This window comes from Branchiostoma floridae, chromosome 7 (assembly GCF_000003815.2).
Source record: "Branchiostoma floridae strain S238N-H82 chromosome 7, Bfl_VNyyK, whole genome shotgun sequence".
Classification (NCBI taxonomy): domain Eukaryota; kingdom Metazoa; phylum Chordata; class Leptocardii; order Amphioxiformes; family Branchiostomatidae; genus Branchiostoma; species Branchiostoma floridae.
In genome coordinates, this window is record NC_049985.1 from 3248670 (window position 1) to 3267896 (window position 19227).

Genomic DNA, 19227 nt, shown 5'->3' on the forward strand with positions numbered 1-19227 from the left:
TACATTGAATGCAAGGACCATCCTGCCATTGATATCGATACAGTCAAACATGTACATGCACTAGTGACCACCTTTACATATGAACCACCTAGCTGCTGATATACATGTACAGTTAAACCTGCATTTACATTATGGTCACATTTGTTGAGGGTTGTCGTATGGTCACAATGTGAGAATTTTTAAAATTTTTTAAAATTTCGTAACAATGTCATGGCACATGGTCTATACCAATTGCAATTGTACGACAAATTGACCTGATCCTTGGTGACCATAAGAACCCTCTGGCCATTGTGGTTATGTATAGAGTCAAACCCGTTCTTGTTGCCACAGTTACCTGGGGAGGCAGGTTTGCCCATTGCCATAGTAACCATCCTGACAGGTGCACCTGAACTGGGCAGGGCCGGTCTTGTTGCAGAGGGCGTGCTCATCACAGTCATGCAGGTCTGCTGCACACATGTCCACATCTGAAAAACAGGAGTTTGTTGGGAGTGACTGTTAGATTACTTAGAATGGTTTAGTCCCCACCCTCACCACTGGAACAGTCGACGCATGCGGACTGGGGCCTGTGGGGGTGGGGGGGTGGGGTTGTACTCCGGTAGGAGACCAAGGAGAAAAGGAGAGTGTGTACACATTGTCATCTAGTGATCTACATCTGTGTGTGTATGTATGATTTTTCCCTAGCATCAGAGGGATTGAAGCCAGGTGAACAGTGACAACATGAAGCAAAATTATGAAAGACTCTTAACAAAGTATTGGCGGTGTGCTGGCCTAGTGGTAATGGTTGTTGACGTAGAAGCTAAAGGTCCTGGGTTCCAATCCCAAGGATGGGACAGTGTTGAATCATTTGAAAAGGCAATTTACACCTATTTTATCACTCAATGACAAGTGAAAATGAGACCCTGGCTTTGGTCAGAGGCATCCTCTTGGATGGGATGTAAATGGGTTGATAGCAGGATGGAATATTTGTATTTTTTACTAAATGGATGTATTTGAATGTTCATTTGATTTTTAATTCATTTGAGTTTTGAAGTCCAGATGACCCCCGCTTCTTGGAAAGCTGCACGTACACTACAGTGTGTTCAGTTCAAGATGATTCAACTACAAGGAATCAGCTCCTTCTGTCTTATAAATAGATAACGTCCGTCATCAGAGACACTGCTCTCAGACTCGCAAGCACGCAGCCACACTTCGCAATTCAAACTGCTATCTGTTCTGCCACTACATAACGATGCCACCAAAGAAGAGGAAATGCATGGGTAAAAGGTGTGGAACCAATGAAATGAATTGATGTGGCCAAAGGGGCTTTTCAAACAGGAGCAGAATGATCACATTCCATAATATGGGTCTTAGCAACACATAGCAACAGCTCTGAAGGTCTAAAGCTCAAAAGCCTCTAGCAGCAGAAACAATATTAGTAATGAAAGCTCATCTGCATATCAAGTGGAATTTCAATACCAAAGTTTAGAGATTTGATCCAACAGGTGTCAGATGTTCAGTTTAAAATTCACTTCCTCAGTTTCCTTGTTTTGGATCAACTGCTTAAAATGCTATATTAGTGAGGTAAACAATTATACTTAAAAGTGAAAAAAAAAATTACCAAGGAGAATTTGTTGTGCGATTGTGGTAAATTTTTCTTTCCTTCTCAGAAGTAAGGATTATTTTAACCAGAGAGGCTTGCTAAACAATCACAGTTACAAATCACGTGGCTTTGTACTGTGATGAAAAAGCTGCATTGTTTCTTGGCAACAATTAATGTCTTAAGTACGCAGCTTACTTGGGATGTCAACATCAGAGCAACATGACTTTCATCTCTTCCAAACATACCATAGTTAGACTTATTAAATCAAGAACAATCACAGAAAGCTAAAATTCAATTTTACTCACTTGAGAGAGCAGAAACTGCATGTGTGGATATGTATAGACGTAGTTGGGGAACAAACTGCGCAGTTGTACAGTTGGCTACGCTTGGCGCAACAGCCACAACCAAGACTTCTCTGACTGATGTTTTAGACGGCCTGAGCTGACTTCTGACTACAATCTACAGGATACATTTCCTTGGGGTACTGTTTCTTGGTAAGTCTTCATCTCATACCTGTTGGACTCTTTGTCTTAAAAAAAAAAAAAGATAATCTGAATTCTAACATTTCTTTTTGGGCCACGACTTAACCCGTCCAAATGGAGACACTGCAATGAAAATAAATCAGATCTAGAGTCAGACATGGTCTCAACAACTTCATCATGGGACAAAGGAACAATGTAGCCTCTGTTGCAGTCTTCTATCAGGGCTGGTTTTCATTGGGAGGGGTGGTGGTGATGCTGGTTTGCAATTTTCAACACTGGCTAGGTTCTCTTTTGCTAGGAAAGGGAGTTTGCCGAGGAAGGGACTTTGCCGTGGAAAGGACTTTACCGCAGTGTTTGAATGGGGCTAGTTTTATTTAGGGGGTGGTGGGGTGGGGGTGAGGTGCTCGTTTGTGATTTTCAACACTGTTTACTTGTTCTCTTATGGGTAAGGTAAGTCGTCTGTTCCTACTAAAAGGGAAAAAAGAGCTTTAAGTTTTTTCTATGTCAGAATTTCAACTAGTTTAATTTGTGCTTGTCACAACATTAAATGTGTTTCACTGATTTTGCCTTGTGTTTGGAGCAATCATTATCAATTTTGATTGCTAATTAGAGTATGGGGTGTACCGGTACAAAACTGTTTTATCATCTTGGACAGGTCTAGAAAAAAACGTACAGTAACTGAGAAAAAATCAGTGGATTGGATTTTGGACTGAACAGTAACATTATTATACTGACACTATGTCGGCAGGTGTTTACGTGTTTTGGGGCTTACCAGTCCAAAAAACAACAACAAGCGCAACATAGAGGAGAGTTGATAGTCATTTTTACCAAGTTTCTACAGTCAAACATGGTCTATAAGTTAACACAGGCAGTTAGTGTTATTTACATGAAGATAGGATACTCCACCAAACAGATTTCTTTGTAGCAAAATGGACCATTGTTTTGAGTATCCCCCATTCATACGTTTTCACAAACAATCTAAGGTCCAGGTTCAGGTCTGGACCAGGACCTTATTCTCTGGATCTGGACCGTACCTGTACCTAAATTTTCTGTACCCATGTGCACCCCTCATGGGCACTATAATCATAGCGGTTGCTGCTTGGGCAAGACAGTTATATTGCATTTGGTTAGCAGAAGCCTCTAGAGGCTAACATGATCAAATACTCCTTGAAAAGACTCAATGTCATCATGTTCACACTTGATATTCATGCAGACTTTGACCCTGATTTTTCAGCTTGGTGGACAATTTGGTTAAAATATGGTCCTTGACAGACCAACATGATGAAGAATGTTGTTCTATATCAGGGCTGTCTAAAGCTTATAATTCTTTTCCATCCAAATTTTTCCATCTCTCTTATTGTTTGAGAGCCAATGTTGTTGGACGTCCTTGTAACATCTGTCATTTAAGCTTATGAAAATGCATTTTCATCAATTTTATGTACTGAAGTTTATACTTTTGGGATGGATGGGGTGAAATTTTTGTCCGTCCCAACAAGTAAATTTCCATCCCAGGACGGAGGGACGGGTCATGGAGACAGTCCTGTTCTACATACATGTACAATTATATATATTATAATTGATATGTTTATTGCAAGTTCTTGCCCGGGGGCTAATTGCAGGTACAAACAACATGTATAACAAGGAAAATACAAATACAAAGGTGCTAGGAACTACATTCTATGACTATGCTGTGCTACTGAAGTGTACATTATACTGGTTTTGTTGGGTTTGACTTCTTCTTTTTAAGCAGTGGAAGACGAATTTACCCACTTCTTTTATAATGTGTGAGTTCTTTGATTTTAATAACATAATTGATTTCTCGATGTCAGGAATAGTTGGAAAGTAAGCGTGTATTTTGGATGCACTCAGAAATAGTTGGTTTCTTATATCATCATATAATAAGCACTCAGGATTAATGAACTCATTGAAAAGACAATGCCATGCTAACAAACTCACACTACAATGTTCACAATTCATTAGATAATGATTGTTTTCATCTAATTAAAAAAAATCATTTTCTAATAACTACAGATCATTAGAAGATATAAATTTGCGTAAACTTGAGTTTGTAGCTTTCATCATTATGCACATGAAAAACATCTATTAGTTTCATTGCAGTGGTATGTACCAAAGTACTGTATTTTCTCATAGAAAAAATAATATTAGGGGCAACGAAAGCTGATAATGGCCCCAAAAATCAGAGTTACAATTTTTTCATGCCCATCTATCAATATTTGTTACGGCTCTATTCTTTCTTACTATTAATGAGAAAACAATGGAAGGTCAAAATGCCATTTTAGCCATGTGAAATACCTTAACATTTGGTGTTTTACTTGATCTTTCAGCTTGGGACACCAATCGTACCCGTTTGAAAAGTGGTTACACCAACACAACTTGGGAGAAGCACACAGAATCTTTTTCAACAGAGCAGTCAGCCGTGAAAACAGGCTCGTGAAGAACACAACAAGGTAAGCAGGGCTGGATAAATTCAAACATTGAATAGCTTGCATGTTTCCAGAATATATATACTGCTGTATAACTTGCTTTTCATATAGAAATTTGTATCACAAATGGCTGTGGCACTTAGGGTATAGAAATTAACATAGTATCCAGATGGATTTACAAAGATTCCAGATGAGCAAATTTTGAATATGAATTATGTGAAATTTTTCCTCACCTGCTTTCATTTTGTCTATTTTGCCCAAGTGCTGAGGTTTTAAAATAAAATTCTAACCAGTTGCAATGATAACCATTGAACAAAACGATACAAGAGTCCATTGGACACAAACCTCCTTGAAGTAATTACATTGTTTGTCCTGTGAGTACTTTAGGGAAAGGTGTTTGATAACCTCTTTACCAGGAACATCTGTTTTTATTCAGGCCACACCAATTTGATTCGCTGGTTCTCGGATTTTAGAAAAATATTTCTAAAATGCTTAACAGGAAAAACAGAATGATAACTAGCACTAGTGCTTGATGCACTCATTTTTATGGAGAGAATCTTCAATTTTTCCTCCCTACCCATTGCTTTTATGATGTCCCCTTTACATAATTTTCACTTCAAGAAAATGTGACAACTATTTACAAATTAAATTGGTGTGGCCTTATGTCTAGGTTGTTATTGTACATGTATATCAATATGACAATAGACATTAACCAAGGCATTAGTCTAACCTCTGCTTGGAGAATGGATACTTAGCACATGCCTCAAGGTTCCAGACTGTACAAGTTGACGAACAGCTGTGTTGATCTGTCTGTACCGCACTGCCTTCAACTCAAGGGTGTTGTTTCAAAATTTTACATGCATTGAAAATATTTTTGATTACTTACTTAGTACTTAGTACTTAGGTCCTCCTGTGCCGTAATTCACTTTTAATTACAGTGCCCAAAATTGAAGAGCATTATAAAGACCTCAATAAAGTACCAACCATGCCAAAATACAAAGTTTAACATATCCTGAGATAACTCTGTGAGCACATAGACATTGACAACTGCTATACCCTCCTTCTACATTGTAGAAGGTAATAAATGCACCAAAAAGCATTAGTTGCACTTAGATTTTGGAATGTCTGATTGTAACTGCAAGACATTCTAACAACATGCAAGTAATATATATATGAAGGCGATGATGATATTTTAGGTGAAGCTATAGCTTAAGTAACATGCATTTGTTCTCAGTTACATCTACATTGTGCTTCTTCCCTTGCAGACAAAATGTTTCACAACTTGAAGACACTGCTGGTCCTTCTGCTGATCATCCTGAAGGAAGCTGGACCGATCGCAGCCTGCAACACAAGATGTTCATCAGACTGCAGATGCAGCAGTAGAGGCCTCAGAACCGTTCCTCAGTTTCTACCTATCAGTGTCACTACCCTTTACTTAAGAAGCAATAAGATCACAGCTATGAGTCCATCTGATTTCTTAAGATACAGGAGTTTGAAAAAACTAGATCTGTCCCACAACCAACTAACTTCCATTCAGCCCGGTACATTTTCTAACCTACCACAGCTACATACATTGATCCTGTCCAGAAACAAAATAACACACATTCTGCCAGGTATGTTTTCAAACCTGATACAGCTGCAACAGTTGTCTCTGCCCTTCAACCAAATAACTATCATTCAGCCTGGTTCATTCTCAAATCTGTTGCAGCTGAAGCACTTAAACCTGAATAACAATGATATAAACATCATTCAGAAAGATGCATTTTCAAACCTGCCCAGGCTCCAACAATTGTACATGAACAATAACAAGATAAGGACCATCCAGCCCAGTTTGTTCTCAGATCTCCCTCCGTTGCAAAAGTTGTACTTGTACAACAACCAGATGACGACACTTCCATTGGCAGCCTATTCCACACTGTCATTGATCCCCAACATACATATTTTCAACAACCCCTGGCAGTGTGACTGCAAAATGCTTCCTGTTAGGCTAAAGATGAGTGAGTCTCATTCATTTGAAAATCAGATAACTTGTTCCAAACCGGACAACTTAAAAGATCAAATGCTGAAAGATGTCAGTCCTAAAGATCTTCTGGACTGTGAAGAGCCAAGCATTGTAAGCTTTCAGAGGGTTGACAATAACACACTGGCACAGGGGGAGCCTCTCCATTTGGTCTGTGAGGCTTCAGGTATCCCTACACCAGACATCACAGTCACCATCCCATCTGAACAGAATGCCACAACTGTTGAATCAGGTGGGAGGGTGACTTTGGGAGCGAATGGTAGTACTGGTACTACCATTACCACAGCTGAATTTGTTACTGCAGCAGATGCAGGTCTGTATGTCTGTACTGCAGCAAATCATGCTGGCTCCACATTAGCCACTCTCTTTGTTGATGTCCACTTGAATATCCCCAGAACTACAACAGAGGCTTCAACTCTCTCTGTAGGCACCACCAGTATTTCAGCCCAATCCACAAGCAACAACAATAACAACAACAACAACAACAACAACATTGCTTCTCCTACTTTCTATGTACCCATACATGTTGGCTCCACACCCTCAGAACAGCCTTTGTCTTCTCCCACCTTCTCCCAGGCTATACCTGTTAGTTCTACAGCTCCAGAACAGTTCAAGTCTTCTCCTACTCCCTCTGCACCTGTTCTTGTCCATCCTTTACCCTCAGAAGAACCTGAATCTCATCCCAATCTCTCCATGTCTGTTCCCATTGCCCCTATTGCTGGTGCAGCAGCTGGCACTGTCCTCATTGGTTGCCTCATTTTGACAATCTTTTGGAAGAAGTCGACCAGGAGTCGCTCTGTTGGCCCAGACTCTGGTGTTGTGTCCAACAGCACAGACACCACAGCTACTGTAACAACCGGTGGTCATGACCAGATGCACCAGACACCTTGACTACTGTAGCAACCAGTACATAACCAGATCATGGTATCATGGTGCTGATGCCTGATGATATGTCAGGTCAATAAGACTCTAACACCACATTACTTGAATGTTTCCTATCTTCGTGTGTCTGAAAATAGGAAAGACTAGAGAGAACTACATTGACTGTACATGTATTACAGACTGTCCAATTCCATGGAAAGTTTTATTATCCAGTTGTCAAACTGCCATTGCCTGCATAAGGACACAATGTACAGCTACATATAATGTTAAGGTACGGTAGTAGCTTTTAGGCTGTGATGCTATCGTGTCAGTCCCATGTTGATTGTGTTTTATAGCTAATTTTGATTGTGTTATAAGTGTAAACTCTGCAACTTGTCTACACATGTTTTAAGAACAGAGAAGAAGCATGTAAACTACATGTTTTCTATCACTCTCTTTGTATCAAATTTTGACTGCATTTGGCCCCAAAGGGGCAGGAATATGCAATAAACTTCACTGTCATTGTCATTGTCATTTCTGTTTATTCCAGTCCTGCCCACTTTAATTGTCTTCATGACCAAGATTCAAGATTATCAGTCAATCCTCAGCAGGCCTGATCATGACAGAAAACAATTTTTCCAACTAAAGTCAATTTGCTTCCTATGTGCATTGTCTATACTGTATACAGTAGCAGATCTCAAGCAAATTTCTACAACATTCTATTAGAGTCATACAAATTAAATGTTTGCTTCTTGGACTAAACAATATTAGGCCACAGTGACTTAATCTAATGGATGACATCTTCTGGAGATCCCAAAACTTAATAATGCAGGAGGGTGAAAAAAAAATCCAGCAAAGAAAAAGATGCCGCTAAACCACAGGACTAAACATTTAGTCCATTCTTTTAGAGGCTTGGTTTGTTTTATGTTCACCTCCAGTAAGACACAATTGTCACCATTATTTTCAATAACGTTTTCATTGCAATTCATGGAAACAATAGCACTATGGCCCATGCTCTGAACAAGTGCCCCCTTACGCTGGGAAGTATAAAATCCAGATTGATGTTTACTGGGTGACATGTGGCTACAGCTTTTTAAAGGCTATGGGACGAATGAATGATGAATGAATGAATGTGGCTACAGCTTTTTTTTTAGAAGAGGCAAAAATCAATGTGTGCATGGATGTCATCCATAAAATCAAGCCACTGTGGCCTTTAAGGTACATGTAAAATTCTGGCCTGGAAGATCAGCATGATGAAAGCAGTTTCAGTCAGGGGAAAATCTGTCCCTGACATAGCACTGTCTGGGAGATTTCGTTACATTATATATATAGCTAGCCCTCTGTTTTTATCCTGTTGCAGATGTATTATAATAGGAAGAAAATGAATTGGTGTGGCCAAAGGAGCTTTTCAAACAGGAAAGAAGCAGACTCGCCTGTCATAATACTGCTCTTGGCAACACATAACAACAGCTCTGAGGCTCTAAAGCACAAAAGCTTCCAGCATCAGAAACAAAAGAAGCATGAAAGTTCATCTGCATATTTAGGGAATTTCATAACAAAGTTAAGACATGGATCCAACATCTTTGGTACAAAATCAATTTTCTCAGTCAGTTTTCTTGTTATTAAATCGACAGTTACTGGATAAATGGCTATTATTAAGAGAGCAATATTAGTTAAGCCTTCATCAAAGAAAAAATACAATTACTAACCAGAGCCAGGAAAGTGATTCAAAAGCTACAAAGGGGAAATGTGTAATGTTTTTCTTTCCTTCCGTACAATCAGGATTATTTCAACCCAGCAGGCCCGCAAAATGATCAGTTACAAATCACCTGGCTTTGTGCTGTGATTAAAAAGCTGCATTGCGTCTTGGCAACCATTAATTTCCTTTCGTTGTAGCTACGATATAACATCAACATCCGTATGAACTTGACTTTCATCTCTTCCAAACATATACCAGAGTCTGAATTGAAAGCTAAATTCAATTTTACCCACTTGAGAGAGCAGAAACTGTGTGGATATATATATGTTGGGAAGCAAACTGCGCAGTTGTACAGTTGGCTACGCTCGGCACAACAGCCACAACCAAGACTTCCCTGGCTTGTCTTAGACCACTTGAGCCGACTTCTAAGTACAATCTACGGGTGCTTGTGACTGGATACAGTTCTTTAAGACAAGGTTTCTTGGTAAGTCTTTACCTTATTTCTATTGACTGTAGATCTTCAACTTATAAAAAAAGAAGTTCTGCTTTTAAACAATTCCATAAAATTGGTCTGGATTCCGTAAAACTGGTATGAATTCTGTAACTGTTACATAAAATTCTTCCATGTGCAGACACCCCTGCATCCATAGAAAAGACCCGTATCACTGCTAACACTCTTGAACCTTTATATATACATGTATGCACACAGTTGATACTCAGGTCAGACTGGGTGGTCCTTGACAGACCAAAACAACTTGGGAGCTGAGCACAGAATCCTTGTTCTACAGAGCACTCAACTGTGAAGAACTAAACAAGGTATGCAAGGTTGTTACCTTCAAATAATGAATATCTGGCATGTTTCCTAGAATCTGTAGTTACAGTATAGAATTGTAACTAAAGGACTTATAAAGCATCCAATAAAGCAGCCAATAAAGCATGTAAGTTGTGTTCTTTCAGCAATATGCATGACATGATTGGCTACAGTATGTTGCTGCAGATCAGCATGTTTTATAACTCTTAGTCTTAATTTTTTTCACTCAATGTTCCTATTTTTGCGGTCTGTTGCAATCCCTGTTGTTACATGACTAAAAAAAGTGTTTTTCAAACAAGGAAGCTTTGTGAATGGTGCACCAAACCTTTTTTATTGTTAGATGAGTACGAAAAAAAACGGACCTGAAATAATCAGTAGACCGGACCTTGAACGAATTTGACAATGAAAATATTATATGGGTAGGCATTCACAAGTTTTGTGAAGTAGAGTAGAGTTTAAAAAGTGACATTTATATCATGTTTCTACATTCAAACTTGGAGTTTTTTACATAGAGATTTTGAAATACCACTCCACGAAACAGATTGATTTGTAGCAAAATGGATTCATTGTTTCGAGTATCGCCCATTTACAACTTTTCTTAGACAGTTACTTTTAGGTCCTGATTGTCTGGACCTGAACTGGAACTGAATTTTCTGTACCAGTACCCTAGTCACAAGCATTCCCTTCTCTTACAAGGATGTCCAACAAGCTGAAGAGACTGATGGTTCTTCTGCTGATCATCCTGAAGGAAACTGGACCGATCTCAGCCTGCAACAGCAGCTGTTTATCAGAATGCAGATGTAGCCTTAAAGGCCTGAGCACTGTTCCTCAGTATCTACCTTCAAGTGTCACCATCCTTTACTTAAGATACAATAAGATCACAACCATAAGTCCATCTGATTTCTCAAGATACAGAAGTTTAATTAAACTAGATCTGTTATGCAACCAAATAACTAAGATTCAGCCAGGTACATTTTCTTACCTACCACAGCTTAAAGTGATGCACCTGGAGTTCAACGAGATAACAAACATTCAGTCAGGCACATTTTCTAACCTACCACAGCTTCAATGGTTGTACCTGTCCTACAACCAAATTACTGACATCCAGCCTGGTGCATTCTTAAATCTATTAAATCTCTGGCACTTAAGCCTGAAGTCAAACAAGCTAACAACCATCGAGCCCAGTATATTCTCAGATCTCCCTCAGCTCCAAACATTGAACTTAAACTCCAACCAGATGGTGACACTTCCCTTGGCAGCCTATTCCAAACTATTGGCAATTTCTACAGTATCTATCAACAACAACCCCTGGCAGTGTGACTGTAGGATGCTTCCTGTTAGGCTAAACATGAGTGGGTCTCATCCATTTGAAAATCAAACGATTTGTTCTAAACCCGAAAGCTTGAAAGAGCAAAAGCTGAAAGATATCAGTCCTGACGATCTGACCTGTGCAGAACCAAGCATTGTGAGCTTTCAGAGGGTTGAAAATAACATATTGGCACAGGGGCAGCCTCTCCATTTGGTCTGCAAAGCTTCAGGTATCCCTACACCAGACATCACAGTCACCCTCCCATCTGGACTGAATGCTACTGTTGAGTCAGGAGGGAGAGTGACTATGGGTGTGAATGGTGCCATTACCGTAACTAATATTACTGCAGCAGATGCTGGTCTGTATGTCTGCACTGCAGCAAATCATGTTGGCTCCACATCTGCCATACTCTGTGTCGATGTCCTCTTCAACCTGCCCACAACTACTACAAATGCTTCACCTCTCTGTGTAGGCCCCACCAGTACTTCAGACCATCCCACAAACAACAACAACAACAATATCACATCTTTTCCTTCTTCCTCTGCACCTGTTCATGTCTATTCTTTACCTTCAGAAGAACCTGAATCTCATCCAAATCTCTCCATGTCTGTTCCCATTGCCCCTATTGCTGGTGCAGCAGCCGGCACTGTCCTCATTGGTACCATCGTTCTCACAATCTGTTGGAAGAAGTGGACTAGGAATCGTTCTGTTGGCCCAGACCCTGGTGTTGTGTCCAACAGCACAGACACCACAGCTGCTGTAGCAACTGGTGGTCATAACCAGATGCAGCATGGTAATGCTGACGATTGATGATTTGATAGGTTAAAAAAATTCAGACACCATCCAACATATTTTTGCCAAAAAAGGTGTGTTTCTTCAAGGCTTTCCCCTTTCAAGACGAAGTATGGACAATTTTGAATGACACCTGATTACACCAAGGAATCTAGAAATTTCTAAATCAATGTTTGACAACCAAGAAAATGAAAACTTGGCTTTTGGCCAATGGACAGAGATTAGTTAGTGACTGTGCTTTATCATTAACTTGGCTGAGATTACCCAGCATGAGTTATTATTAACTTGGCTGATGGACAGAGCTTAACCAGTGTGAGTTATTATTAACTTGGCCAGTGTAAAGAGCTTAACCAGTGTGAGTTATTATTAACTTGGCTGATGGACAGAGCTTAACCAGTGCGAGTTATTATTAACTTGGATGGACAGAGCATAACCAGCATCAGTTATTATTAACTTGGCTGATGGACAGAGCTTAACCAGTGTGAGTTACTATTAATTTGATGATGTACAGAGTTTAATCAGTGTGAGTTATCATTAACTTGTCTGATAGTCAGAGCTTAACCAGTGTGAGTTATTATTAACTTGGCCAGTGTAAAGAGCTTAACCAGTGTGAGTTATTATTAACTTGGCTGATGGACAGAGCTTAACTAGTGTGAATTATTATTAACTTGGCTGATAGATAGAGCTAAACCAGTGTGAGTTACTATTAACTTGGATGGACAGAGCTCAACCAGTGTGAGTTATTATTAACTTGGCTGATGGGCAAATCATAACCAGTGTGAGTTATTATTAACTTAGTTGGACAGAGCTTATCCAGTGTGTGTTAATATTAACTTGGCTGATGGACAGGGCTTAATCATTGTTAGTTATTATTAACTTTTTAACTTGGCTGATAGACTGAACTTAATCAGTTTGAATTATTTGTTATCATTAAACTTGTCTGATAGTCAGAGCTTAACCAGTGTGAGTTATTATTAACTTGGCCAGTGTAAAGAGCTTAACCAGTGTGAGTAATTATTAACTTGGCTGATGGACAGAGCTTAACTAGTGTGAATTATTATTAACTTGGCTGATAGATAGAGCTAAACCAGTGTAAGTTATTTAATTAACTTGGATGGACAGATCTTAATCAGTGCAAGTTATCATTAACTTGTTGATGTACAGAACTTAACCAGTGTGAGTTATCATTAACTAGGATGGACAGAGCTCAACCAGTGTGAGTTATTATTAACTTTGCTGATGGGCAAATCATAACCAGTGTGTGTTAGTATTAACTTTGCAGATGGACAGAGTTTAACCTATATGTGTTATTATTAACTTGAGTGATAGACAGAATTTAACAATATTGTGTTATTATTTACTTGGATGGACAGAGTTTAACCAGTGTGTTAATATCAATTCAGCTGATAAACGTAACCATTGTGTGTTATTATTAACTTGGCTGATGGACAGAGCTTAAACAGTATGGTTATTATCAATTTAGATGGAAAGAGTTTAAGCAGTGTGTGTCATTATTAAGTTGGCTGATAGAGCTCAACAACTGTGTGTTATTATTGACTTACATGATGGACTGAGCTTAATCAGTGTGAGTTTTCATTAACTTGGCTGATAGACAGAGTCTAACAAGTGTGTGTTAACTAAGATGGACAGAGTTTGACCAGCGTGGATTAACATTAACTTGGCTGATAGACAGAGTTTAAAAAGTGTGTGCTATTATCAACTTAGATGGACAGAGTTTAACCAGTGTGTTAATATTCACTGGCCAATAGAGCTTAACCAGTGTGTGTTATTTCTAACTTGGCTGACATACAGGGTTTAACCAGTGTGATGTATTATGAACTTGGCTCATGGGCAGAGCTTAACCAGAGTGTGTAATTGCTAACTTATTAACTTTACTGATAGACTGAACTTAATCAGTTTGAGTTATCATTAAAATTTTGCTGATGGGCAGAGCTTAACTAGTGTGTGTTATTATTAACATATACATCTGACCATCTGACTCTCCAGAAGATGACTACAAGTATTAAAACGAACACAGCAAATTAAAGCAGGGCTTAGAATTAGCTGTAACAAAACCAAAGCAACGCAGGTCGGAAAACATCTCATAAACACACAGCTGCATATTGACGGCAAACCTGCAGAGAATGTTACTGAGTTCACATATTTGGGTTGCGTAATTACTGCTGCGGAAGATTCATACACAGACATCAACTCCCGTATTGGTAAGGCAGCGTCAGCCTTTAGAAGAATGCAAACAGTTATAGCAGGTCACTATCCAGTAAACTCAAAGTGAAGTTTTTTTTTGTTTTTTGTTTATTAGGATCTCCATTAGTGACTGATACGTCACTATTCTTCCTGGAGTCCGGGTGAATGGTACACATTTTTACCCGAGTAAAGTGAGGAAAGTCGTGTAAAGTGCCTTTCCCAAGGGTGTGACATGACAGGGTTTGAACTCAGAACCTTTTGGGCCTGAGCCTAGCGCGCTGCCGATTGCGCCACGCAATCTCACATGTTGCTCCAATCAGTGTATCGAAGGAGTGAGACAAAACCTCTTAGTATTTGTACCACCACTATTGCAGGAAGAAGGATAAAGCACACAGAACATTTATTTATTCATTCTTTTAGAATGCCTGCGGAAAGACATGCTAAAACAGGGCTGCTAGGGAAGACCGAAATTAACTTAGAGGCACATGCTACAGGGGGACCTTTGGGGATTGGGGATTAACTTGAGGGAAGCGGAAACCCTTGCCCAAAACCGCCCTGAATGGAGGCGGCTTACTGCCCAATGTATCACTAGACACAGGAGGATCTAAGTATTCACACGGCTGATGGTAAGTGGTCTCTCTCTCTCTCATCAATGTACACTCATAGCTGGTACTTGAAAAAAAATTCTGGTCTCACAGTATTAGTGATATCAAATGGTCTTTACTATATATCTCTACCAGAGAAGCTAACAATGTCACACATTTAGTAAGATTTAGAGTGTTCAGAGGCAACTCTCTGTCTTCTTGACTAACTTGTTCCCCCAACGACCTGGAGGTCAAGGGACTAGGTAGGTAGGTAGGTAGCGTGTTCATATCACTCAGGGCAAAAGTAACAAACACAGACACACGCACAGTGACACACAAACATGCACACATAACACACACATACAAATGCACACACACACACACACACTGGAGCAGCTCTTACCTGCTACATAGATGCCCTGGTCGGGTCCGGAGAAGGCTGCCTGCTGCCACAGATGGGGAGGCTTGACTCGACTCTTCAGCATGCCAGCCGAGCTGAAGGCGACGCACTGCTCAGCCTCCAGACAACGCTTCTTCATGGCCTGGGGGAAGTTTTTAAAATTTTTTTTTACTCAGGATTCACCGCAAAACAAGGTTCATGGAGCCACTTGAGCATTTTGGGTTACAATACTGGATTGTGAAAAAAAAGTCCTGTTAACCCTTGACTTGAAAAGTTTCATTGTACCCCACAGGGAATGAATCCGTGGAAGCTTGTTCCATAACAATGTAGTTCTAAGAAAGAAGCTGTCAGCGTGGACCTTCCTAAAAGGTGGATTATGGAGGAAAAAAGGATGCAACTGTTACGGTTTCCTTCCGGTCTACAAGGCTCAGACACCACATGGTGTTTAAATTTCCTTCTTGTGTCTACAGATGCACTGTAAATGCAGAAACTTTCGCGGTGGTATAATGTTCCCGGTTTTCGCGTGGCCACTTCACTGCCAACATAAAACCACAGCGAACATTTTTCCATGGCAGTAAGACACTACAGTGCATGGTGCTACCGCAAAAAGTCCTTTTTTCCGTTCCCACAAAATTAAATCCCTACGAACTCTAATGAGGAATGCAATCCCTTAAAAAATACAACTTCTCCTGGAGATTATGTGACCTATTCCTCTAACTTACTTCTGGGTTGTTCTTCAGACTGGTAGCTTTAATGATGTCCCCTCCAGGAGAGTCCACCCCCTGGTAGAAGTGGAACGGTCCCCTGGTCATGTCGGGTAGTGGTATGTTGTTCTTCATGGCATATTTCCGAAATCTGCAAGAAAAATCTTTTATTCTAATTTCATTGAGAAACTTTCCTCAACAGTACAGTGACAGAGATATCGATCAGGTTTTGCTCACTAAAGAGCCTTTCTTCCACTGGTCTTAAAAAAGAAGACAGGCAGTATATACATGAACAGTTTCTACAGATTCATTGTACAAGGGAAATTCCCCTTAGGCTAGCTCTTTTTAACAAGCACAGTGGACCGCGGCTTAATGTCCCGTCCTAAGGACTAAGTCCTTTCTGGTAGTGTGCATGTCTGGTCAGCAACCTAGCCAGAATTAAACTCACAGCTTCCACATGTGGTTCCAGAGACAAGACCGCTAACCACTGGACTACACACACTACCTGTAACAAATTTATGCTGGATCAGATGAACTGACTATAGGAATAGGAAGGGGATGATGTGAGTAACTTAGATTACAGATCACTTCGGTGTGATGGCGATGTAAGATGTCGGAGGAAAGAAAAGACTTCAGAGACTAATCCACACTAAGTCCTACTCACATGTCCCTCTGCTCCTGGACCATCGCTTTCAGCTCCTCATTTTTTCGTGCCATCGCCTCGCTCTGGAGTCTCTCCTCACGCTCATTTCTCTCTGACAAAAGCCTAGAAGAAATTAGAATACATCACGACTGTTTACAACAAAGCCTTAAAATGGTTTACATGTAAGTTGAAGCAGTTGCCATTTGTCATGGAAGCTCATCTGTGTTAGTAGTAATCATATAGTACAATGCTAAACTTTCTTCCAACATAAATGTATACACGGATCAAATTTTCAACAACCACTGAGACCGCCATCCTTATAAACTTCCTGACACGTTTGTCCAATTGCTGATGTCAAGATCATCCATAAGATCACTTGTTATGTATACATGTACCTTTGTGTTGGAAGAAAGTTTAGAATTGTACTATAGTTGCCATTTTATTTAAATGTAAAAAAAACACCATCCTGGTGAGGGTGGATCAAAACTTACAGTCCATTCTTATACAGGTAGTACCTAAATGTCCAAAACTGGGCCAGGTTCGTTATGCCTTAAGGTGGTTTAACTTCCTGAACTGCCTGGCTTATGCAAAACAAAGAAAGCAAAAAACAACCATAAAAACAAAAAAGGAAAAACATTGGAAAGTAATAAACCTAAGGTATTAGAAATTATCTACACAACCATTAGATAAAAGCAAACAAGGTCTGGAGGTACCTAAAAACTACAGATGAAATCATAGATTAAAGTACTTACTATATGGTTGTAGCCTCCGGGCCACAAAATAAACAATGCATACTGAGGCTGTAGAAATAAAAAAAAACACATAGCTGACAACATAACTTAAAACAAGCTTTGAAATAAATACTGAAAAACATTTATCTGCTTTAGACAAACTGCAATGTGTTTTCAGAGGAGGAAAAAGATATAAAAGTATACTTATGACTTGTAAGTTGTATACTTTCTATGTGACAAATAGATCTAAGTAACAAGTGTCAATCCCTCTATGTAAGACACACAAAACCTCTTGATATGATCAGTGTACAGAAAGTCTTCAGGTTGTTTTCTCATGAAAAAATCTTATCATAAGTGGACTTGAAAACTTCATTTGTCAAACGTCACTGAAATGATGACGGAGAAAAAAGGAATTGTGGTGTAAAAAGAGTCTCTGTATTTAAGGCTCACATGAGTGTTATTATTAAGTTTATTCAGGTACAGTGCTATTACATTGATGTTCCAGCCTTTTCGAACTGTACCTACATGATTTTTGCAGAAATGTACAGGGACTCAGAACCCTAGCCTTACCTGTCTCTAAACTTCTGGGACAGACTGGCATGTTTGGACTTCTGGTTCCTGTTCTGCTGCTCTCGATACTTCAGAGCCCACTGCACAAACTCTCCCACACCTAAAACACACAGCAGCAAAGATTACTAGTACCTTACTGCAAGGATCAGTTGGGCTACTCTACCACTGGCGATGACAGAGAAGATAGATGCTAAGCATAGTAGTTACATGTTCATTGTTCCCTTAGGCTAGTACAATAAACAGTGGACCACATCTCAACAACCCCTCTTAAAGACTGCAAACCTTTCCTGTAATGTGCATATCTGGTGAGAGACACCACTAGAATTTGCTCTCTCACAATTGCTTGGTCCAGAGGTGGGTTAAGATGCACTCTCACTGCACTTGCGTCAAGCTTGCATCACTGTGGGGTTCGTTCACTGCATCACTGTTTTGTTATTTTCTCTGATTCTTTTATAAGTCAGACATTTCATAATATGTAAAAGTATGACTTAGAAGACGACAAAATACACAAAAAGGAAGAAAATTTGTTCTTTATCTCTGAAAGTATCTTTCGAACCCCACAGTCACGCAAGCTTGACGCAAGTGCAGTGAGAGTGCACCTTTAGCAACCATTGAACTGTGCATAAATCACAGTACTCTGAATCACAGTCAAACCTGGTAAGACAACCACATGGCACAGGCAACCACCTCCAGTCACAAGCCACAATGAAGCAGCCCCACCAATTAGGTAACTCATGTGCTGAGTGTTTCCCTACCTTGTTGGAGTGAAACCTTGGGTCTGAAGCCCAGCTGCTTGAGGGAACACTGGACATCTCCGACCATCCTGACGACCTCCAGGGGCGGGGCCAGTACCTTCACCTGTCAGGACAACATTCAAGCAATTTATATTCCTATATCAATGCTGTCCTTTCTTGTAATAAAGTTGTATTCACATTTCTTACTATTTATGTCAACTGTGACTTAGTTTGTCTTGGTTTGTTCATGTCTTCACCTTCATTTATACATTTATGAAGGTTAGACATCCAGGTATTTTACAATTAATATTCAAAATTCAATCTCCACCTTTATCCAGTTGTAGAGATTTAATTGTATTTGAACACTTACACATATTTTTATAAATAAACAGAATAATGAGTATTTGTCAGTGAGTGAATGAAGTACATTTATGTACACTCAGTCAAACCTGAACAAGTGACCACCTCTACATAGATATTCTATGAAGATATTCCTGAACTGAACCTGCAAAAGGCCAACTCCCTTGACAGAAGCAGAATGTTGTAGATCAGTGATCCGACCTGAAAGACATCCAAAATGTCCAACCCTTGTAAGACGGGGAACAAAAGACGCTAAACTGGATAGTGAGTGAGTGATTCAAAACTCACCGCCTGAGCTT

General features: G+C 39.7%; 2 protein-coding genes across 2 annotated transcripts in view; one reads left to right on the plus strand and one right to left on the minus strand.

Annotated features, from left to right (window-relative positions):
- LOC118419307 overlaps positions 1-19227 on the minus strand; it is a 32163-nt gene that overhangs the window by 7543 nt on the left and 5393 nt on the right. The window contains exons 6-11 of the mRNA XM_035825666.1: positions 18590-18692; positions 17835-17934; positions 16555-16656; positions 15909-16041; positions 15190-15328; positions 335-464 (exon numbers count right to left, since the gene is read on the minus strand). Of these exons, the coding sequence (XP_035681559.1) occupies positions 335-464; positions 15190-15328; positions 15909-16041; positions 16555-16656; positions 17835-17934; positions 18590-18692 (707 nt within the window). The remainder of the gene's footprint in view (positions 1-334; positions 465-15189; positions 15329-15908; positions 16042-16554; positions 16657-17834; positions 17935-18589; positions 18693-19227) is intronic.
- Positions 1671-7800, plus strand: LOC118419460 (leucine-rich repeat-containing protein 24-like). Its single transcript, XM_035825840.1, has 3 exons — positions 1671-2073; positions 4407-4529; positions 5771-7800. Exon 3 carries the CDS (start codon positions 5776-5778, stop codon positions 7414-7416), a length of 1641 nt encoding a protein of 546 aa, XP_035681733.1. The 5' UTR covers positions 1671-2073; positions 4407-4529; positions 5771-5775; the 3' UTR covers positions 7417-7800.

Excerpts from the sequence above, each read along its gene's own strand:
- LOC118419460 (XM_035825840.1), top strand. The coding sequence starts at position 5,776 with ATGTTTCACAACTTGAAGACACTGCTGGTCCTTCTGCTGATCATCCTG.